A 25897-nucleotide genomic window follows, 5' to 3' on the forward strand; every position below is an offset into this window, starting at 1 on the left:
TTGACATGAGGCACCTGACAAGTGGGATTTCTACACACAATCAAGTCCATTAACAGTGGAAAACATGTTACAAAAACTTCTGGACTTTCAAGGATTCTGCAGTTTATTGCTGATCTAATTTTCATCCATAATCAGTTATTGTTCTAGGTGATGTACTCTATCACAAAGAAAGCACTTACATTTCATGACTCGAAGGCAGCAGTGTTCAAGTATCTATGAAAGAGATAAATCCACTGTGGCTATAGCATGAGGAACGAAATTCTTCATTCCTTAATTGGCTTATGTGAGTCTTATGTTGTCAGTACATAGGCTCTAAGTGAAGGCACTGAGTGGTCCACTTACCATCACATAACTCTCACCTGAATGCAGTTAACCTTCCATGGGTGAAAATTAAAAAGTGTGTTCAGGCAGCAAACATAACTGAGAAAACTTTGTAAATGTACTGACACTTCTCACAGTCACCATGGAGGACTGGACAGAATACTGTCAGAAAGTGACAATTAGAGAGTGAGTATTGGGTATAATGAGAGATGGCATCTATGATGTTTTTAATGCAGGCACAGCACTCCATTGCCAACAATGAACAGGTTTCCAGCAGAGACAATGATGTTAGTGGAATATAGATTTGATTGCTTTTTCACAAGTTTGAAACTTTTCTACTTACTTTTCACATTTTACATTGTGTACAAAACAGGAGAGTTTCAACAAAAGTAAAAACCAACAGGAACCTTATTCAGTGTTTCACATCTGTCTAAATCAATTTTCATAAAGTCAATTGATGACTCCTACATATTTTATAGCTGTGAACATATTAATTGATTATATAATTTCATCTTCAGTCAGACATTATAACTAAGCAATCTGTAACACTGTGTGATGTGGTATACAAAATCAGATGATATGCTAATATATGTTAATATCATCAAGTTAGGATGGTATGACAAAAAGCTGCCAGAGCTCGTCAAGGACCTTTGAAACATATTGATTCAGCTAACTCCATCAGCCACCACACCAAGTATCTTTGTGGAATCTGTGGATACTACCAATCCAACGTCTAAACTCAAACTTACCGGTAATAGCTCAAATTGTGGGTGAACAGACCTACTACAGATTCACATGAAACAGATTTAAGTCTTAATTTCATCAAGACTTGTATTATGAAGTTTTAAATACGTAAATATGACATGACAATATACGATGTAAACATTAATGACCATGCACAAAACGAAACACCACATTTGAAATTACTTTGAGTTTTGTCAAGAAGTTCTATTCAATGTATTGTGCTCGTAGCTGTGTATCTCATTGAAATGTGCATATTTTCACTCCCTGTGTCTCATAGAATTATTTTCTGGAGCAATGCACGTAAAGTAAGTGAAGTATTTATTCAGCAAAACCAAACAGTAAGGTTATTGTGTAAATTAGTAACAGCTCATCTTACAGAGGTCTCTTTAAGGACCTTTGATGTTTTAATACTGACTTCTCGGTACATTTATTTCTTGATAGTTTTTGCTGCTGATAATAAAAATATATGATCTACGGATTTCCAGAGTAAATGGTACTTCCATGGTTCTCAGATGTATTGCCAGACCCAATTGTCAAAAGTATACAATATTTCTGTGGGCAACTGACCCATCACCATCAGGTGGTGCTGAAGAAATGAAGTGTGTGCTGCAGACATACAGTATTTATACTTGCCAGTTCAGGCCACACCAGCCCTGCACCGTGTTAAATGGTGGGAGTACATGCAGCTGCGGTGGTAAAGAGGAGAGTCTCTTTCACCTTCCGCCCATCAACCCTGTTGCATCTTGTGTTCAGGTGTCTCATTTTGCTTTCACAGAGCTTAGTATTATTGGCTCCCATGCCTTGCTCAGTTGATTAAATTATCAGTTACACAAATTTCAATTGCTTCTTTGAAAGTGAAGTCCCATAAATTTATTAGTGTTAAGCAAGATTTTCATTTGCTGATAATTCATTTTATGTCCATTTTCAATGCAGTTTTCTGCTAATGCAAACTTGTTAGACTGCAGAAAGTCTGTGTGGTGCTCATGTTCTATATGTCGATCTTCAGTTGTGCAGGTTGTTTGTCCAATATTACGTTAACATACCATTGCAATGCCTCTGCGATGTGGCTATCGTCGACGTTGGCAGTGCACTGTTCCTGTGTGCAAGTCACTGAGAGCAATAGAGATGGACTTGGCTGGACAATTCAATAAGCAGCAACTTACAGGAGGTCTAAATGTTTCTCGTGGGCTAAGAATGCGGGTCATGTGTGATGTTTCTGCTGTGTTTGGAGGCAGTACATGGCTGACCTTGGCTGTTGTATGGGGCAATAATGCTGACTATGGTGGCCTTGAAGCTTTCCCTGATGTAAACATCTTGGCTTGGAAGACACGGAGTATAGCCGAGAGTACAGGTCTACTGGCTAAGGTTCTCTATGGTACTTTGGTGCCAGACAAGCTGTTTACACTGTCTACAAGAAGGAAGTAGAAGCTAAATGCAGACGAGTATCTGTTTATATGGGCCAAAGTAGGGAACAACAATTGTAAAATAAAGATTACTGGAGATTGTACGTTTTACTATAGACAGAACTTGGTGAATCTCCACTTTAGTCCTAGGCAGGCAAAAAACTGGGGTTATGTGGTGTTTTCACGGTAGTCTGCAGAAGACATCCAAAATTATTCTGCCAGCAAGAAATTATGCATGTTTTTTAGTTCTATAATGTTTATGAATCAATTCTGAAGAAAGTGTGTGGTTAAAAATTTGGTTTTGTACATTTACCTTTTCATAATTTGTAGCAGTCATTGTGAAATCATGATATTTGTCAGGCAGGTGCACCTGATTTACAAATCTTGTAGCGAACAAGTTTTGTATCAGGTAGCCTACTGTTAGATACATTACTGGAAATGAAATATAACTAAACGTACAAAATTTTTTTTGAAATAGTAGTGACAGTGATATCTGTCTCTGTTCACAAGTAAATGAGTGTTATTCAGTGGCATTAATGTCGTGATTGCGAGATTATGCAGTTCGTGTATGTTCAGTGTAATGTAAGACAATGCAAGATAAAAAGAAAATGGAATTACTAGTGATCAATGCAGGACTAGTGTTCATCCTTCATATTATTTTAATGAACCACGTGCTGAAAACTCTAAACATTTATGACTTTTTCCTTCAGTGAACACCAGTTATACAGGTAATGGTTTTATAAAAGGCCACACTTGACATTATGAAAGGAAAACAATTATTTGTTATCAACATCTTACAATTAGTAGAATGTACATTTTGAATTTGGAACTAGAAGATAAGAACAAATTAATCAGAGACTTTGCTGTGGGTGGATTATAATAAATCTTGTGACATTTAATTGCTTTGCAGTTGGAAATGAAAAACTGCACAGGCCAAAAAACAGAATTAAATGTATTGATGTTCCTTTATATAAGCTGAATAATGTACAAGATGTTCTGTTTGGAAATTTTTACTTTCATATTTCTGTGAGAGTGTAGTGATGCAAGTTGTAAATATTTACAACTCACATCCATCCCTAAGGAGTTTTGATTTCTGCTTTTCTATAAAACAGAAAGAAGGAAGCAACATCTGGATTTAATGTCCTGTCGATATGAAGACCATTAGAGACATTTAACAAAATAGAATAATGGACAGTTTCAGAATACTATCAAACACTGCAGCACAGGTAAACAAATTACTGTTGACTGAGGTGGGGGTGCCCATCATTTTTCCAGCCCCACCCCCTTCCCTGGTGGGGTGAACTGCACTAGCAAGGGAATACCCACTCTTTGACAGGTATGCTTTCATCAAAGCTAGTTTGTCTTTTTTCAGTTGCAAAAATTCTTCAATACTTTTCCCACTAGTTTTTTTCTTTTTCCTTAGTGATGTGGTAGCTGGCAGTGGTGATGGTTCATCAACTGCAGCCAATGACAACTTCTTGTAATGATCTCCTTTGTCTTATGGCTAAGACAGATTGACAAACGAAAATTCTTGAGATAATGCCATTTGGCTTACTGGTTTTGTTTCCAATGACAAGGAACTTTGCATAGCTCTTTCAATTAAGATGGTTTTTAGGAAATTGTGATGAAGGCCAAGTGGTACTACAGTTCAAAGAACATTTTCCTGCATCATCCAACCTGATTTTGCCAAGTTTTTCACGTTTTTCTCTGTAACTGTTTCTGAGGTATTTCCATTTCAAATTGAAGAATAATAAAAAGGTGTTAAACATATGTCTCTTTAGTTCCCTATTGTTACAAATACATGAAAACAGATGGATGAAGTAACTTTGCATGTATCATTTCAATTCCTCTAATTTTTCATCACTGACTGTGAAATGTGACAGAACTTTTTTAAGGAGGAAAAACACAACAACATGTACAGTGACTCTTCTGACAAAAGCAGATGGGAGATATCTGATAAATGTACTGTGGAGGCTAAAGCACAGCTTCACTAACTTGCACCAGCCATGGACTTGTGTCGGAAATTTTAAACATTCTGGATGTTGTTGTGGTCTGGCTCTCAGAGTACCATAGTGGCCCAGTCATGAGAGTGAACACCACAGTGCAAAACAATGGATTTGATATTCCAGCATGCCTCAGCCAAGGCTGGCATGTCTTGGCCCACTGTGCAGTATAAATATGCCCTTAAGGTTTTATATACTTACTATAAGATATTTAACACATTAACTCATTTGTAAAATAACACAGGCCAACGAAAAATTTTTTCTGAAAAACTTTTTTTACTTTGATAGCTGATCTTTATAGATTTTTATGAGCTGAATCCAAATCTAGCCTTAGTTTTTTTGTATCACCCATAGTTTTCGAGCAATATGATTTTTATTATATAGTATAAAAATCCTATGCTATACAGTACACGGGGAAATTAATAAAACACTTTGTTACAACATAATCATGGTTTGCATTTACAGTAAGCTACTTAAAACAATGATATGTGTTAATAGAAGTTTCACTTGTCAGCTGGAATTGGATGGTATTTTCTTTCTCTTTTTTCTTTGAAGCTTCTTGTGTAGCTTTTTCTACAATGAGTTGATTGCTGAACTTCCCGGTGAAGTGACCAACAGTAGTCCCCCATCATGTTGGTGTTCCAGCAATCTTGGCAGAGTTTTTCCATCACTAGTTTTGGATGAATCAATAAACAACCTCCAGTCTTCCTTTTTGTATTCAATACCAAACTCATTCATCAGACCGGGAATGTCTTAGCCGTACACTAAATCACCTTCCTGTTGAAAAAACTTGGAAAATTGCTGCTCTCTCTTTCTATACATGTATATGCTGGTCCCAACTCCCAATAAGTTCATTTCTTTTAATCTAGAGCCAAGCAATTCAGCTTTTCCTTTCATTAAGCCCAGATCCCTGACCAAATCGTTAAGCTTGCTCTGAGTAAACAATCTGGACTCTAGACTTTCTGTATTACAATGGAATTCATCATCATCTGGTTCATCTAAATCACATTGTACATCAGAAAATATTTCTGTTGGAATAGAATTTAAATCATCTGGTGGTTCAGGAACAGCCAAATCTACACCATGCTGCACTGGTCAGATGGCGGACGGAAGGTTAGGGTAGCTTATTAACTTCTTGTTTTTCGAATTATGACCAGTAATATCAGCACTGCAAAATTAGCAAGCATCAGAATGATTTATTGGCTCCCTCCATATCATAGCAACAGCAAATCTAAAGGCTTCTTGTCTCCTTTTTGGACCATTTTCTCACATCTTCAACACACACATAACATACCTTATTCGGTGCCCAAGATTTATCTTGATCACCAAGTTTAGATCCAAAGTATGATAGATAACCTTTTTCACAAAGTTTGTAGTGTTTCTTTGGTGTTTCTTAATCACAAATTCACCACAAATACAACAAAAACTGTCAGCAGAGTTTTTACAACCACGATTAGACACTGTCCTCAGCACGTGAACAGGTAACAGGAAAGTGAGGTTAGGTTGACAATAAACAAAACACCATCTGTTAACACAAAAATAGAATCGACCTTTTTATGACACAAATGTTTTTCAGCAGTGCTACCAACATCATCTACATTCATTACACCCCCTTTTTAAATTATTTTAACTACATAAAAGCTGTTAAATTCTTTAAAAAGTCACTTAATAAATTTAACTATAAAATGTGAAGAAATGGTAGGTGATACCATTTTTTAAGTATCATATTTGGATTTCCCACCCTAAAAAACACAAGAAAAAGATATTTTCAGCAAAAAGTTTTTCCGGCATTGGCCTGTGTAATCAGACGGTTGAAGCTGTTTTATACATGGGAATTTTACTTTTGAAAGAATCAGGGGTGGTGTCAGTGTTAGTGATGGGTGGTGGAGTGTGACTGGTAAATACTATCAGGTAGTGGTTTATTTCTACTGCAGTGTACAGAGAAAATTTGTAGGAATTGACTCGATTTTGTTTATGTATAAGTCAATTCATTCCACGCCATGATGAGGCTTATGGAACATGATGAATAAATGAATGATTAATGAAAAAAGTTCCTGGTGTATTGTTTCCTAGAGGAATATGACACTACAGTTCCACTTCCACACACTGTAAAGTGGCTTGTGGAATTTAGATGCAGAAAACTGTTGGTAACTGGAGAAACTTGAAGGTCACAAAAAATAATTTAATTCTAGTGACATAAAGGTTAAAGCTACTAGAAATAAATTCTAAAGATCACAAACTAGACAAAATTTGATATACAAGACTTCCTATCAAAGGGATCTACATAAATAAAAAAGATAGAATAAAACCATTGATTGACTTATCGAAAACTGCAGCAATTTCTTTGCCTTAGGAGTCTGTCTAAATCTGCTACAACAAATGTGCTAACATATTCCTCAGTTATGTGGCATTTGTGCCCATAGCTGCTTTATAATTACTGAAAATGTGATGTAACTGGATAGATAAAAAAAATCTACTCACCAAGTGGTGACAGGAGAACACACATTTTAAGATATTATAATTTGCAAGCTTTCAGAGCCAGTGGCTCCTTCTTCCAGCAGAAGGGTTGAAGAGGAAGGAAGAGGGATTGGGGGAGTTAAAGAAAATGACTGTTGAGGTGTAGGATATGGAGAAAGTTCAGAAAAGTTGCACAGAAATGGGATCAGGGGAGACTTACCAGATGGGATGACAAGGCTTTATAATTATTGAGGGTATTTTAAATTAATGTTGCTATTTTTTCCTTTTTTTAAAAATATGCTTTTATAGTTACAGAGACAGATTTAAACACCATCAATACACTAACATAAATTGTGTATTATGAATGCAAGTTAACATAATAAATAAATCCAATTAATGTATATAAATGTATCTTTACATAATCATGTTTGCTTTTATAACATGTTGTCTAATAAATTACAAGACGGGTCACAAGTCAATATTTTTCTTCAAAAGACAAAATGTGTAGTACTGCTGCAGACACATATTAAATTAAAGGTACACATTACTTAGCTTTCAGAACTAATAGTTTCTTCACTGGGGAGGAGAGAGGGATACACTGGGGAAGGTTAAAAGGAAAGGAAAGGTCACTCAGACCCCAGGATTAGAGGGACCCACCTATAGTAAGGACGAGGAAGATGAAGGGAGAGGCATAAGAGAGAGAAGGTTAGAAATAATACACTGGAAAACACTGTGGCAGCTTCATTCCAAAGGTATGGACAGACTGAGAAGTACAGCTTAGGGAAAAGAGAGAAGAATAGCACAATTAAGGATTAGAATAGATGAAACATATAAAGTTGTTCAAATGTTTCCATTCCTTGTACACTGATTCAGCTGCAGAAAATGCTGAAAAGCACAGGCCCCTCACAATGACTCATAACTGCTTCCATAGAACTTCTTACCCTTCATGAGGATTAGTTAAAATAGGTGTACCTCAGGGATCTGTACTGGAGCCTTTTATGTTCCTAATAATTATTAATGATCTGCAATCATTCATTGAGTCCATGACAGTACTTTATGCAGATGATACAACTTTCCTTCATTGTAGTAATGATTTCAGTAGCCTCAAAGCTTGTGTTGCAGAGACAATGGTTCAAGCATCCTATTGGTTTAAAGCAAATGGCTGTCTACTGAAAATGATAACAAAATGCAGCAGATGGTTTTTAGTCTAAAAGACAAGCCTCCATCAGATGATTCTAGTAGTGTACGTTTTTATGGGTATATACAGATGAAAAATTATCCTGGGGTCAACATGTACAATATATCAGTGGTAAATTGTCTAGAGTGATGTATTTGCTATGGCGACTTATGGACTGTGTACCTCAAAATTGTGTTAGAACGTTATATTTTGCTTTTTTCCAAAGCATCCTAACATATGGTATTATTTTATGGGCGAACTCGATTTCAGTGCATGACATCATAATACAACAAAAGAAAGCCATTAGGATAATTACTGGTTCTCCATATAAAGCACACTGCAAACTATTGTTCTGTGAACAAAAATTCAGGACTGTAATAAACCTATATATTTACTAAGTTTTACTCCACACAAAAAAGAAGTTACCAGAAGCAAAACGTAGAGAAAATATACATTTCTACAACACAAGAAGGAGCTTATGCATTTATACTCCTTACCACAGACTGTCAAAGTCACTTAACAGTTATAAACTGATGGAGCACAAATTAATTATTAAGCTTCCACAGTATGTACAAGAACTACCTGAACAAGCATTCAAACAAAAACTATACAAATGGCTAGTTGCTCACCCATTCTATGACATAAATGATTATTTCAAATGTAATATAATTTTGTAGTGTTAACGACATGCCTCTTGATTTCTCTCAATTAACAGTCATATTGTATTATATGCCTGACGTTGTCTGTTGCTGTAATGCTGAATGACAATAAAATTACTATTACTATTATTATTTAATCACAAGACGACACTTCTGGACACACCCATACTGTGGTCACAGTAGTGATACTTTGACCAGCTTTGAGCCATCCAACAGCTTGGCCACAATCTTAAGCACTCAAATAATGTCTTGCAGGCATGTTGTTGTACTACATGGAATGTCGCACTAATCGATTCTAGAACAACCTTGACCACATGCTGTACTGCATGAACTTGAATGTGTACAGAGTGTTTGTGCTCAAGCTTTGCTGCAGCTGACATGTCTCCCTCTCTACATCTCCTTTTACTATTATTGGCTCAGTGTTTGGGTGTTCTGTAGAATAGTCGGTTGTTTTGTAGCAATTCTTTAGCAAGTGTCAATTGTTCCTTAGCAACTGTCAAGCAGTGCATGAGTGTGTATCCCCCCACTAAATGACCTACAGCCTCTTATTTCTATTGCAGGTTCCATAGTTCTATTAGAGTTGATTTCAATGGCACTTCACTCTTCTAAATCTGATAGATGATTTTAAGGAAATGATGATATTTAGGACTTAAGAATTAATTGTTTTGAACATGGAACTGAGTACTGTCTTATGCAAAAGTTAGTGTACTTATAGGGAACTGTCACATCTGGGTGGCGAGTTCCCCTGTTATACTTACTAAAGAAGAATAATGGAAAAAAGTTTAAATTAAAATTGTTGCTACACACACTCTGCTATGTATGTTTGGACTGACACACCAATTGACAGGCACTGGATGCGGCAGCCAAGGATGATTCACCAGTTAACTATGGTAATGGTTCTGCTCTTTTTCTGCCATAGCCTTGAATTTGTAAGTGCACGTCAAAATTTAAATGGATTTGTAAAACAGAGAACTGAGGTATAAAGACTGTTAGATACCAATTTTGTGTCATGAGTTTAATGTCAAGAGACACACTTACACTGCAAAATTATATCAGCAACAGCAAGGAATGGAAAATCATGAAAGAGTGTGGTCACAAACACTTCTTAAAATTTGATTTATCTCTCCAGTGTTCAAAATTGCTACTGTCTGCTATAATACGTGTTTGTAGTCACTGGCACAAGGATTTTCTGAACAGACTGAAGAGAATTCTTTGATGTCATTGCACATGTTGCAATAATTAAATGTTTAAATACTTGTCAGAACTTGTGCAAATTTGTCTCCTCTGATTTTGCCCCAGAGAGAGAGAGAGAGAGAGAGAGAGAGAGAGAGAGAGAGAGAGAGAGAGAAAAAACAAAAAAATGGCATGAAATCAAGAAAATGAGCACGAAACTGGTAATTCCTTGATGTCTAATCCAGCCACAAGCAAATAGTAAGCTGGACACCCATTGTGCTGATGCCACATTCATCTATGTATTTGAAGTGGCATGTCCTCTAGGACAGCCACTAGCTTTGGTAAGAAATCATGCACACCTTTTAACTGTTAAGGTTTTTTTCAGTGTAGTAAGTACAAATGATGTAGTCTCCAATAGTCCATTACCAAATGGTCACACTCTATTGACTCTGGTGTTCAACTTGTCTCAGTCGGTTGAGATTCTCACAAGGGAACCTCCCCATCGCACCCCCTTCAGATTTAGTTATAAGTTCGCACAATGGATAGGCCTTGGAAAACTGAACACAGATCAATCAAGAAAACAGGAAGAAGTTGTATGGGACTATGAAAAAAATAAGCAAAATATACAAACTGAGTAGTCCATGTGGGAGATAGGCAACATCAAGGAAAGTCGAAGCTCAGCAGCGCCGTGGTCCCGTGGTTAGTGTGAGCAGCTGCGGAACGAGAGATCCTTGGTTCAAGTCTTCCCTCTAGTGAAAAGTTTAATTTTTTATTTTCAGTTTATGTGACAGTGATTATCACATCCACAAGAAAACCTAAATCGGGCAAGGTAGAAGAATCTTTTTACCCATTCGCCAAGTGTACAAGTTAGGTGGGTCGACAACATATTCCTGTCATGTGACGCACATGCCGTCACCAATGTCGTATAGAATATATTAGACGTGTTTTCCTGTGGAGGAATCGGTTGACCTATGATCTTGCGATCAAATGTTTTTGGTTCCCATTGGAGAGGCACGTCCTTTCATCTACTAATCATCCGGTTTTGCGGTGCGGTCGCAAAACACAGACATTAAACTTATTACAGTGAACAGAGACATCAATGAACGAATGGACAGATCATAGCTATGCAAAAATAAAGAAGGTAAACTTCTCACTCGAGGGAAGACTTGATCCGAGGACTTCTAATTCCGCAGCTGCTCACGCTAACCACGGGACCACGGAGCTCCTGAGCTCACACTATCCTTGATGTTGCTTATCTTGCGCATGGACTACTCAGTTTGTATATTTTGCTTATTTTTTTTATAGTTCAGTTTTTCAAGGCCTATCCACTGTGCCAACTTATAACTAAATCTAAGGGGGGTGCGATGGGGAGATTCCCTTGTCAGAACTGCAATAACACATATTTCTTCCATATAGCTTTCCATGATTTGTAAAGATAGTGTTATGGCCAGATGAAACTACAATCACCCAGCCACAACTGTGGTTCTTTGATTGCTCTGGATGATGGCTCATCTGAACTACAATATTTGAAATATTAGTTCACTTTATTACATGAATGATAGCAAGATTTATTTAACTTGGTACAATCCTTTGCCACAGAAGCGCCTGATAATTCTCAGCTGTTGGTGATTGTTAAAGCATGACTTGATGTACTAATTACCAAACTCTTCTCTTGAAGTACAACATTCAACATTTACAAAAGTACATTTACATCTGAGCCTTGAATGACTCTTTAGTCCTACTCGATGATATTGACTGCTTCAGCTAACGTCACGAACTGGAACAGAGTGTTTCCATGGCTGGTTCTATTTCAACCTCTGTGCGAGATGCTGCTGTGCTGAGAAAGAGGGTGTGTCTTCTTCAGCCTTTCCCGTTTGCTGTTGCAGATTGCAGCGAGACATCGCTAATGTCTGTGATATCAATGTGAGCTGCCAGCAGTGGTGTGGCACCGTGGTCTCTGGACGATACCACAAATAGCTTCATTGATAAAGATAATCTAAAGATAATCCTTTGAAGAAAGAATCTATTGTCCACTTGCCACATCAGAACTGAATAGCAGGCAGCTTTTGAAATCCTGCTGGTTATTTAGTGGTGAAGTGACACCACCAATGATGCATATGGAAGCTGTTTGTGTGCAAAGTGCAAACAATTCTGGGCTGATTTAGACCATAGGTGCATGCAATTTCTGGAGCTAACATGCAGGTTATGAGCAACAGTTCCAGAGCATCTGCCTCATTTGATTTACTTGTCGTAGGCTTGCTCCTTACCTTCTGTGTACAAGGTCTTTTCAAAAAATTCCAGAATATTCATAATTTTACACCAATGGTGTGTTTCAGTGAAATGCAGCTGGCATCCATGCACATGCCTGTATTTAATATGTATCTGCCAAAAGTTTTAGGGTTGTATTTCTGTTAGTTATGATCCAGTGCTATATTGGGTAGAACATTGTGTTACACAGCCTGCGAATTTCAAGATGACAGTGTAAGAGAAGCAACACATTATTAAACTTAGCATGAAACTCAAGAAAATCTTTACAGAGACACACCAAATGATGCAGGATGCCTATGCTAATGAGTACTTAAGTCACACTTCATGTTACAAGTGGTTAACATGGTTTAAAAATGGCTGGGCAGAAGTTAAAGATGATACTTGTTCAGGACATCCTTTGATGTCTACTGATAATGGTCATGTCAGAAACATCAAAGAAATTGTGTGTGCCAATTCAAGAATGACTGTCCAAGAGATTGCAGAAGTATGTAGCATTTCAGATTGAACAGGTCATGAAATCCTGACACAGCACCTTGGAATGCATCATGTTGCTGCCAAGTTTGCCCCAGAGCTCATGAGTCAAGATCAGAAGGACCTTTGCCTTGCAGTCTGTGAAGAGGTTATGGCTCACACAAATGAGAATGAGATGTTCAATCTTCACAATGGCTCACGAGAGGTTCTCCAAGACCAGAAAAAGCTCGTCAGGTTAGGTCAAATGTTAAAGCCATGCTGATAGTTTTCTTTGATTTTGAAGGATTAGTTCATTACGAATTTGTGCCACAGCAACAAATTGTTAACCAATTGTACTATTCGGACATGTCGTGATGCCTGTGAGAAAATGTGAGAAGGAAAGGCCTTGAAATGTGGCAAGACATTTCATGACTCTTGCATTATAATGCACCCATATATTCATCCCTGTTCGTGTGTGACTATTGTACAAAAAAACAAAATCACTGTGTGGCCTCATGCTCTATGCTCTCCAAACCTGGTTCCTGCAGACACTTTTTGTTTCCAAAGTTGAAAACCCCATTGAAAGGACAAAGATATGCAATGACAGATGAGATAAAAGAAAATTTGCAGATGGCACTTCACACAATCCGGCAAGAGACGTACCAACACTGCTTTCAGAAGTGGAAATGGCATTGGGAGCAGTGTATAAATTGCCGAGGAGAAGTTTTCGAAGGAGATCATGCACAATAAGAAAAAGATAAGTGCAGAAAAATTTTGTGGATAAAGTTCTGGAATTTTTTGAACAGACTGCATATTATTAGAGTGAACTTACAATGATGATTTTTTGCACATTTACTGAATTATCGTTTTCCTTGCATACTGTCTGTTGGATTACCTATGTCGATGCAATTCAACTGTTCTCCTCATGTTCCTTCTGCATCTCCTATAAAGAAGTAGCATATCTAGTTTATCCTGGTTTGTTAAAGACATTTCTTAAGAACATTAATTTTTCAAACTAACCAGCACCTGACACACATGAGTGGTGTAGACAAAATGAAAGGTACATTTCCTGAGCTCTTTTGGACTGGTATCATGGCAGTGCAATGCTCTGTTTCCTGCTTATACACTGTGATGTATTTCATTATTCGGGTATGAAATCACAGACTTCAGCTTAACACAGCAATTGGTTTCTAGTTCAACGTAGATCAGTTCTATGTTATAAATATTGGTAATTACTCAGAAACTAATAATTAGACTGTGGCAAGAGAAAAGTCGCTGAGTTTGCCTCTTTTTAAGTTATGATAGAACCAGCACAAATTACCATAGTTACATTTGAAAAAGCAAAGTTGATACTGATACCTCTGTAATTAGTATTGCTATAAAAAGATACCATATGTCATTTAGTGAGGAATTTTTCACAATTAATCTGGGGTGAAACAGAATCACAGCATCTTGAATGGTCCCAGAAATATTTGAGGGCATTGTTAACTGCACAACTTGTCTCTTTCCCCTAATTGTCTACACTTCTCTCTGTCATTATCTCTGGAATGGAGCTGAAACAGTGCCTTCCCATGTACCATCTCTGAACTATTCTCTCAGACGCCTTGCTGTCCATCTTTGTCAACTCTTGTTGTCAATATATTTGGGTCTCTCTCATCCTGAGTGACTTGCCATTCCCTTTTAACCTTCTCAAAAGTATCCCCCTATCCTCTCCAACGAAGGAACAATTAGTTCCAAAAGCTAGGCAGTGTGCATCTTTTACTTTAATATGTGTTTATAGGCAGTACTTCACATTTCACCTCCTGTAGCACTTCTGTCTCATTTATTAGTTTTCTCGACTAAATCTTCCTTTGATACAATTAGAACTTGTATAACATACTCAGGTTCCAAGCCTAGTGAGATCGTGGAAAGCATGACACTTATAAAGTAGATTCACTTCCAACATCTCCACCAGGAGATCAGGACATCAGCTTACCATGTCTTTTTCATGATTTTACTCAGCTGGACATCTGAGAAGTTAGTATTAAAATATTTCTTCCTTTGCAGAGCATACAATTTAATAATTTAAAAATCTGAAGATAATAATCATAAATTTAAGATGAGAATTATGTTGCCCAGTTTGTTTCTTGGTTCAATGATGCAACTGATTTAGTTAAAGATAACCTTTAGGGAAATTATGACGGTTATTAGTTACAACATATGGTGGATAGGAGCAAAATTTCATCTATCAAAAGTGTTTAATGAGAATGGATATCATTATTAACTATCTGGCAGTAAGTGTACACATTATTTCATTTTAAAAAGCAATTATCTATTTTCAGCAATGATTAAAAATTCTAAAAGAAATTAATAATAAGTGAATTAACACATATTTCTTACTTTTTGGAACTGAGCAACAGTGTGTAAGAGGTTGGCTGAAGGTAATTCATCTGAAAAGAATCCCAAGAAAATTATGTTTACAAATATAACACAATAATTTAATTCATACCTTTATGACAGGTTTTCCCTGAATGACCAGGGGGACATTTGCATGTAAAACCTCCATGTGACAACATTTCACACGTTGAACCAGATGCACACGGATGAGATGCACAAGAATTCAATTGGTTCTCACAGTTTACACCTACAACAAACAAATAATTACTATTTTTGGCACATACCTGTACATTCAATGTAACTGAAGTATATTAATATTTGTACGCCTCATGGAAAAGTCTTACACAACATGTTTTCAAGATATGTAATTAACAGCAATAAAAATTCACTAAATTGTTATAAGTGTTAATTTTTAACATAAAAATATCTGTTCTCCCATTAACATTCAGATCTTAACGAACAGAACAATAACACAGTTTCAACTGTGATGGAGGACAGAAACACTGATGTCTTGTCAAAGAAACTGTAATGGTACTTGACAATTTTAGAAAAGTTAGGAAAATTGATATCGATATTACTGGATGGGTATTTGATCCTACTCTGATGAAAAGTCGCAGTGCCACAAATTAAAGAAAAATGTATAATTTTTGAACAACTGTAATCATCAGTTTTAGAATTTTGTGCTAAGTAGATACCATCAATATTGAGAAGCATATCACATACCTATCTCACACTTAGTTTTATTTTACAGTTAGTGAGAAAATATGCAAAAAGTTATGACACTGATAATGTTTGTGGTAAAACTAGTGTTCATTTACCTGTTACTGATGCACAGAGGAAAGGATGAGAAACCCACGAATTTAAAAATGTAGTGAGTCTTCACCTTTTACATTTTCTTAAAATATCTACATCAAGATGAAGATGAGGAAATAGAAAAAGTGTATGTGTCAAAGGAAACATTATCACTACTCTGAATTAGGAAAGACACTAGGTACTACAACTAAATTAAAAATGTGCTGTCAGCTACGATTCAGATTTTAAAGTACTGCTAATGAAAAGATTGTATGGCACTAATGGTCAGAAGACCCCATCTTTTTTTGACACCACTTCATCAATTTGCCTATTTTTGTGATGAAGATGAGATTAAATTATTAGGACAACATAAACATCCAACCCCTAAGTGGAAAACTCTTGGACACGGTCAGCAATCGAACCCAGGACCTCGGGATATGGAGGCAATGACGCAAACCATTAGACCTGTAGCTGTGTACAGTACTGTTAATAATGAGTTGTTTGTTAGCAATAATTTAATTACAGAGTCTATACGCAAAGAAAGTATATTATTTTCCTGAAAGATAGTTCTCATCTTTGACTACTGACTTCTGTCACATCATTATTATCAGTGTAGTGCTATATGAAAATTGGTCACTAGTCTGTCGCTCCTTTGATTACATCTGATCCACGATCTACAGCAACTTTTTCTTTCTTTCAGTACCTGAAATTAACTGTTTGTGTTTGCAGCTCATCGTCAGCACTATGATGGAATTTTATAAACAGCTGCCAGTGATTTAACTGCTTTTTACACTTATGTCTACTAACTTTGCTTTAACCATTTCTGGATTGGTAGATGATAAATCAACACCACTCTATGACCACACATATTATTTCATAACAAAATTTTTATGAACTATTATACACAGGCATTAGGCTATTGCACCAATATTTAGAACGTAAGTTTCCCATATCGACAAAAGATGCCAGCCAGTACATTGCAAAAGGAGGCAAAGGGTGTGAGGAAGGAGATGGAGAATATGCCCGAAGTATGCTGAAGCTGGCGCTTTACTATCATCCACAGACGGACCATTGACATGAATGGAAATAGCTGCTCTGATTTTTTTTCCTCCCACCAGTCATGCACACAACTCACTGATACAACTTTCAAGCACATAGAACATAATGTGATTAAAATTTAGTGTTAGTTCTGTCTAGAGTATGGACTGAATATCATAACCAAGCAGACAATGAACTGATGTGGCATGTGATACTGTCATGAATTCGTCCACTGTGAAGTGTGGTCACTGCCCAATAAGATGATCTTGTGGATAAGGCATGACCATACACTGTGTAGAACCACTGCTTTATGATTACTGAACTCAACAGTTTTTGAAAAAAAAAACTGTTGAGTTCAGTAATTTTTTATATATATATATATCAGTGGCGCAACTAGTCTATCGGATTCTGGGGAGACTAGGCTGAAACGCTATATCCCAAACCAGAGGAAATCGAAGCCTTTTGACCGACTCATGCCCAAGGTCGAAACATTTTTTGGAACTATCAATATTAACTCTCTCTTGACACCAGGAAAACTCTATAAATTAGGAGACACACTAAAAGAACAAAATATCAAAATTTTAGCCCTGCAAGAAACAAGGTTGCCTGATGAGAATACCATGGATTTTGGAAACTACCGATTGTTTAAAAGTAAAACAGTCAAAAGAATTCTTAAAAACACTCCGCATCTGGGTGTTGCATTCACAATTTCGCATGACATTCTTGGCTCCGTAATCGAAGTAAATCCAGTAAACAACAGACTAATGACAATTTCCATGAAATGTGCAAATAAAATGTACTGTTTAATTAACGCACACATGCCTATCAACCAGGAGAATAAAACAAATCTGGAAAAAGTAAATAAGTCATGGGAAGTGTTAGAGAATACAGTCTCCAAAATTCCTCAAAATTATGTAAAGATTTTAATGGGTGATTTTAATGCACAGTTAGGGAAAGAGAGAAAATTTAGAAAAATGGTCGGTGAATTCCCTGCACATAAATGGACCAATCAAAATGGAAAGAGGCTGGTAGAATTTTGCAGAAATTTCAATCTCAAAATTATGTCAAGTCATTTTAAGAAAAAACCTTCAAAACAAAAGACATGGCGATCACCTAACAAGGACATAGGTGAATTCCAAATTGACCATATTGCAATCTCGTATCCATGTCACAAAGAAATTTTAAATGTTCAAGTTCGTAAAGGCGCCAATATTGACTCAGACCATTACTTAACCCGTGTGAAACTAAAGCTAAAACCCCAAAATTTCAACAAAAGGACACCATTAATCCCCAAATTTGACACCAGTAAAATCCAACCATCATTATTAGCAGACGAATTTGACAAAACAAGCGCACAAAATTGGGAACAACTCAAACACAAGATTATCAAAACAGCTCAAGATCAAATTCCTTTACGAAAACACAAGAAACATGCTTGGTGGAATGAAAACTGTGATCATGCAATCAAAGCCAGACAAGAGACATTTAAAGCATGGAATAGCAACAAGACAGAAGACACATATGATACATTCCTGACAACTAGAAAAGACACTTCAAAACTAATTAGACAAACAAAAAGACAATATGAGAATAGTCAACTCTTAGAAATTGAAGAAGATTTTCAGAAATACAATACCAGAAATTTTTATAAAACTTTTAAAACCAAAATAAAGGGGTACCAACCCCAGAATCTTTGCTTCAAGAAGGAAAATGGACAGTTGGCTCTTAACAACCAAGAAAATTGCAAAGAACTTTCTAAATATTTTAAGAATCTTCTAAATTGCCCCGAGCCCACAGAAAGATTTCCACCAAAAATTCCCCAACAATGCAATCCAGTTTCACTTGCACCAAATGAAGAGGAAATCATTAAAGAAATTCATAGGTTGAAAAACAACAAAGCATCTGGTGAAGATGGAATTGTTGCAGAACTTTTAAAGGCAGCTGGTCCAAAAACCGTTAAAGAAATTACTTCAATCATGCAAAACATTTGGCAAACTGAAAAAATTCCTGATGAATGGAAAACCGCCTTGATTCACCCACTTCATAAGAAGGGAGACAAAACTGATGTTAATAATTACAGAGGAATTTCTCTTCTTCCAGTCACATACAAAATCCTCTCTCAATGTCTTCTGAACCGAGCACAACAACAACTTGAATGGAAAATTGGCGAATATCAAGCAGGTTTCAGGCCAAATAGATCTTGCCCAGAACAGATTTTAGTCCTCAAACTAATTCTCAGACATCAAAAAATTTACAATAAAAAACTAGTTTGTACCTTTGCAGATTTTAGAAAGGCTTATGACTCAGTGGATCGTGAATCTCTTTTCCAAATTGTGAAAGAACAAGGCCTGGATCCTAAAACCACGGCAATTATCAGAGACACGCTAACTGGTACAAAATCAAAAGTAAAGTTCAGAGGAGAAATTTCAGAATCCTTTGAAATAAAAACAGGCGTGAGGCAAGGTGATGGACTCTCTCCGTTGCTATTTAACTGCGTTCTAGAAAAAGTAATACAAGAGTGGCGCGAACGAAAATTGGAGTTCAAAATTGACCAACCAGTGAAATTAGGACGAACAAATATTCGAATAGACTGTTTGGCCTTTGCAGACGACTTGGTTATTCTAACGCAGGACATCCAAATTGCTCAGAAACAAATAGAAATTCTTAAAGAAACAGCAGAAAGAGTAGGTCTCCAAATCTCATTTGAAAAAACACAGTATATGACTAGCAACAAACTGGCACCCAAACTTTTGGAAACTAAGTATGGAAAAATCAAAAGAGTTTCGCAATTCAAATATTTAGGTGAAACAATCTCAGAGACTGGTCTAGAAAAAATTGGAAATGAAATTCGTTGTCAAAAGATGGAGACAGCTTTTAGACTTACAAAAGACATCTACAACAAAAAATGTCTCTCGAGGCACTCTAAATTGAGACATTACAACACGGTCATAAAACCAGAGTGCCTTTATGGGGCTGAAACGCTAATTTTAAACAGAAAAAAGGACATTCAAGAAATCCAAAAAAGAGAAAGAAAAGTAATCAGAAAAATTCTAGGTCCAAAATATACTGAAGAAGGAACATACAGGCTAAGAGCAAATAGTGAAATTCAACAATACACCAGCATATATTCGGATATGAAAAAACGCAGATTAAAATTTTATGGGCATATTAAAAGAATGGATGCTACCAGACTAACTAAACAAGTAGTGGAATTCTACGAAAATCGAAGTAAAGCTAAATTTGAGACAATAAAATGGATTGCTGCTATAAAAGAGGACATGAAAGAGGCAGATATAAAACAAGATGAAATTCAAGACAGAAAATTATTTAGGCAAAAAATTCATGACTGGGTAGTTGGTCAAGCTGAAAAACCAAAGAAAACTGGAACCACATGGTCTGATGAAAGGAAAAGAGCTTATTCCGAGAGAATGAAAACAATTTGGGCAGAGAGAAAGTCTAAAAGAAAATAACTGAATGCCCCGTGATTGTACTTCGCGTGGTCCAGTAGGGCCCAAACGTGAATAATAATAATAATAAACTTCCACGTGGGAAAAATATATCTAAAAACTAAGATGATGTGGCTTACCAAACGAAAGCGCTGGCATGTCGATAGACACACAAACAAACACAAACATACACACAAAATTCAAGCTTTCGCAACAAACTGTTGCCTGATGAGGCTGACCGATCCAGCGTCATTCTTCCGCTGGACAAGGGTTCCACGACCGTGGTACTTGATCGTCGGGAGTATGTGGCTGAGGGACTGCGTCAGCTTTCAAACAACACCACATACAAAGTTTGCCAAGGTAACCCCATTCCCGATGTCCAGGCGGAGCTTCAAGGAATCCTCAGAACCTTAGGCCCCCTGCAAAACCTTTCACCTGACTCCATCAACCTCCTGACCCCACCGACACCCCGCACCCCTACCTTCTACCTTCTTCCTAAAATCCACAAACCCAATCATCCCGGCCGCCCCATTGTAGCTGGTTACCAAGCCCCCACAGAACGTATCTCTGCCTATGTAGATCAACACCTTCAACCCATTACATGCAGTCTCCCATCCTTCATCAAAGACACCAACCACTTTCTCTAACGCCTGGAATCCTTACCAAATGTGTTACCCTCGGAAACCATCCTTGTAACCATTGATGCCACTTCCTTATACACAAATATTCCGCACGTCCAGGGCCTCGCTGCGATGGAGCATTTCCTTTCACGCCGATCACCTGCCACCCTACCTAAAACCTCTTTCCTCATCACCTTACCCAATGTGTTACCCTCGGAAACCATCCTTGTAACCATTGATGCCACTTCCTTATACACAAATATTCCGCACGTCCAGGGCCTCGCTGCGATGGAGCATTTCCTTTCACGCCGATCACCTGCCACCCTACCTAAAACCTCTTTCCTCATCACCTTAGCCAGCTTCATCCTGACCCACAACTTCTTCACTTTTGAAGGCCAGACATACCAACAATTAAAGGGAACAGCCATGGGTACCAGGATGGCCCCCTCGTATGCCAACCGATTCATGGGTCACTTAGAGGAAGCCTTCTTGGTTACCCAGGCCTGCCAACCCAAAGTTTGGTACAGATTTATTGATGACATCTTCATGATCTGGACTCACAGTGAAGAAGAACTCCAGAATTTCCTCTCCAACCTCAACTCCTTTGGTTCCATCAGATTCACCTGGTCCTACTCCAAATCCCATGCCACTTTCCTTGACGTTGACCTCCACCTGTCCAATGGCCAGCTTCACACGTCCGTCCACATCAAACCCACCAACAAGCAACAGTACCTCCATTATGACAGCTGCCATCCATTCCACATCAAACGGTCCCTTCCCTACAGCCTAGGTCTTCGTGGCAAATGAATCTGCTCCAGTCCAGAATCCCTGAACAATTACACCAACAACCTGACAACAGCTTTCGCATCCCGCAACTACCCTTCCGACCTGGTACAGAAGCAAATAACCAGAGCCACTTCCTCATCCCCTCAAACCCAGAATCCCCCACAGAAGAACCACAAAAGTGCCCCACTTGTGACAGGATACTTTCCGGGACGGGACCAGACTCTGAATGTGGCTCTCCAGTAGGGATACGACTTCCTCAAATCCTGCCCTGAAATGAGATCCATCCTTCATGAAATCCTCCCCACTCCACCAAGAGTGTCTTTCCGCCGTCCACCTAACCTTCATAACCAGTTAGTTCATCCCTATGAAATATAAACACAAAGATGATGTGACTTACCATACGAGAGCGCTGGCAGGTCGATAGAAACACAAACAGACACATACATACACACAAAATTCAAGCTTTCGCAACAAACTGTTGCCTCATCAGGAAAGAGGGAAGGAGAGGGAAAGACGAAGGGAAGTGGGTTTTAAGGGAGAGGGTAAGGAGTCATTCCAATCCAGGGAGCGGAAAGACTTACCTTAGGGGGAAAAAAGGACGGGTATACACTCGCACACACACACACACATATCCATCCACACATATACAGACACAAGCAGACATATTTAAAGACAAAGAGTTTGGGCAGAGATGTCAGTCGAGGCGGAAGTGCAGAGGCAAAGATGATGTTGAATGACAGGTGAGGTGTGAGTGGCGGCAACTTGAAATTAGCGGAGATTGAGGCCTGGTGGGTAACGGGAAGAGAGGATATACTGAAGAGCAAGTTCCCATCTCCGGAGTTCGGATAGGTTGGTGTTGGTGGGAAGTATCCAGATAACCCGGACGGCGTAACACTGTGCCAAGATGTGCTGGCCGTGCACCAAGGCATGTTTAGCCACAGGGTGATCCTCATTACCAACAAACACTGTCTGCCTGTGTCCATTCATGCGAATGGAGAGTTTGTTGCTGGACATTCCCACATAGAATGCATCACAGTGTAGGCAGGTCAGTTAGTAAATCACGTGGGTGCTTTCATATGTGGCTCTGCCTTTGATCGTGTACACCTTCCGGGTTACAGGACTGGAGTAGGTGGTATATAGGGTGGTCCACTGATCGTGATGGGGCCAAATATCTCATGAAATATGCATCAAACAAAAAAACTACAAAGAACGAAACTTGTCTAGCTTCAAGGGGGAAACCAGATGGCGCTATGGTTGGCCCACTAGATGGTGCTGCCATAGGTCAAACGGATATCAACTGCGTTTTTTTTAAAAATAGGAACCCCCACTTTTTATTAAATATTCATGTAGTACGTAAAGAAATATGAAAGTTTTAGTTGGACCACTTTTTTTGCTTTGTGATAGATGGTGCTGTAATAGTCACAAATATATGGCTCACAATTTTAGACAAACAGTTGGTAACAGATATGTTTTTTAAATTAAAATACAGGACGTAGGTACGTAAGAACATTTTATTTTGGTTGTTCCAATGTGAAAAATGTACCTTTGTGAACTTATCATTTCTGAGAACGCATGCTGTTACAGCATGATTACCTGTAAATACCATATTAATGCAATAAATGCTCAAAATCATGTCCGTCAACCTCAATGCATTTGGAAATACGTGTAACGGCATTCCTCTCAACAGCGAGTAGTTCGCCTTCCGTAATGTTCGCATATGCATTGACAATGCGCTGACGCATGTTGTCAGGCATTTTCGGTGGATCACGATACCAAATATCCTTCAACTTTCCCCACAGAAACAAATCCGGGGACGTCAGATCCGGTGAATGTGCGGGCCATGGTATGGTGCTTTGACAAACAATCCACCTGTCATGAAATATGCTATTTAATACCGCTTCAACTGCATGCGAGCTATGAGCTGGACATCCATCATGTTGGAAGTACATCACCATTCTGTCATGCAGTGAAACATCTTGTAGTAACATCGGTAGAACATAACGCAGGAAATCAGCATACATTGCACCATTTAGATTGCCATCGATAAAATGGGGGCCAATTATCCTTCCTGCCGCACCATACATTAACCCGCCAAGGTTGCTGATGTTCCACTTGTCGCAGCCATCGTGGATTTTCCGTTGCCCAATAGTGCATATTATACCAGTTTACGTTACCACTGTTGGTGAATGATGCTTCATCGCTAAATAGAATGCATGCAAAAAATCTGTCATTGTCCCACAATTTCTCTTGTTCCCAGTGACAGAACTGTACACAACGTTCAAACTCATCGCCATGCAATTCCTGGTGCATAGAAATATGGTACGGGTGCAATTGATGTTGATGTAGCATTCTCAACACCGACATTTTTGAGATACCTGATTCTCGCACAGTTTGTCTGCTACTGATGTGCGGATTATCCACAACAGCACCTAAAACACCTACTTGGGTTTCATCATTTGTTGCAGGTCTTGGTTGATGTTTCACATGTGGCTGAACACTTCCTGTTTCCATAAATAACGTAACTATCTGGCAAATGGTCCGGACACATGGATGATGTCGTCCAGGATACTGAGCAGCATACATAGCACATGCCCGTTGGGAATTTTGATCACAATAGCAATACATCAACATGATATCAACCTTTTCTGCAATTGGTAAACGGTCCATTTCAGCGCAGGTAATGTATCAAGAAGCAAATACCATCCGCACTGGCAGAATTTTACCTGATACCACGTACTTATATGTTTGTGACTATTACAGCGCCATCTATCACAAAGTGAAAAAAGTGGTCCAACTAAACATTCATATTTCTTTATGTACTACATGAATATTTAATAAAAAATGGGGGTTCCTATTAAAAAAAACGCAGTTGATATCCGTTTGACCTATGGCAGCACCATCTAGTGGGCCAACTACTTTTTCTTTAAAAAAAAAAAAAAAAAAAAAAAATAAAAAATGGCCAAATGCAAGTAGGACTTGTACACTGAGGGTTCTGAGCAAACATAATTATGTGTGTATGTGTATAGTTAATCCATGCTAGGAACTGAGAATGTCTTTGTTTTTTGCTCATTTTTGATTTAGGTACTGGGAAGATATTGGTCTGGGAATTCCAGGACTGTACCAAAATTTCTACAGTAGTTCCTCAGACTAGCCTGGACACCCAAAAAGAAGCAAGCAAGGCACTTCAGTTTATATACGTAGATACAGAAGATATAATAAAATATTGTTTATTTACTTATTAAAACATGACTGCAACTTACATTTTATATTAGCATGCAGTAATAGCATGCAGTAAAGTTCATCTATAATGCTTTTGATGGACAATGAATGCAATGTACATTCTAATGGCAAAAAGATATTTTTATGTGGTATAATTACAATTTAAAATCCAGGATGGAATAATGACAGTATTGTGATGATTGTCTACTACTTGCCATATAGCGGAGATGTTGAGTCACAGACATGCACAATGAATACACTGCTAAACAAATACGCTTTTGGCCAAAAGATTTCTTTCTTGTTGCCCAGAGACAGTGGCCATGTGTGTGTGAATTGTGTTTGCATGAATATGTGTGTGTGTGTGTGTGCTCCTCCTCATGTATGTTGTTCATTTCAAAAGAAGGCCTTTTAGCTGAAAGCTTACTTTTTCAGCAGTCTTTTTATTGTGCCTTCTGCAGCTCAACATCATTTAATGGTGAGTGGCAATCTATCCTTTTCATTATATTACAGTTTAACCATTTTCAGATTTTTTACTTTACTTATTCTGCGAAACCTTACTTATTGTCAAATTTCATTATTCTACATCAACGGGGCATACCCTTTTCATGAGTGAGTTTACGAGTATCAAAATATGTGACATAAATGGCCAAATATTTTGATTGCATTCACTCAGATGCTTAAATTTTTTACCCTGCCAAAGGGACATAGATGTTAGTGAGTGACATAAATTTGAATTTGATAAGCCAACCTGTCTTGGGTCTTGATGGACAGACTTGAATTGACTTAGCAGCTTAAATTTTTGACACTACCAATGGACAATAGACATTAATATGTGGCATAAATTTGAACTTGATATGTCTACCCATTCCTGAGAAAAAAGGTTCTTAACAGTCAGACATACAGACAGATGGACAAGAAAGTGATCCTACATGGGTTCCATTTTTACAGACTGATGCACAGAAACC

At 37.9% G+C, this 25897-nt stretch overlaps 1 protein-coding gene across 1 annotated transcript in view; it reads right to left on the reverse strand.

The window, feature by feature from the left end:
- The window catches only part of LOC124788576 (agrin-like), a 293248-nt gene that overhangs the window by 49112 nt on the left and 218239 nt on the right, over positions 1-25897 (reverse strand). The window contains exon 18 of the mRNA XM_047255847.1: positions 15144-15278. Coding sequence (XP_047111803.1) covers positions 15144-15278 — 135 coding nt within the window. The remainder of the gene's footprint in view (positions 1-15143; positions 15279-25897) is intronic.

The sequence above is a fragment of the Schistocerca piceifrons genome, chromosome 3 (assembly GCF_021461385.2).
Source record: "Schistocerca piceifrons isolate TAMUIC-IGC-003096 chromosome 3, iqSchPice1.1, whole genome shotgun sequence".
NCBI lineage: Eukaryota > Metazoa > Arthropoda > Insecta > Orthoptera > Acrididae > Schistocerca > Schistocerca piceifrons.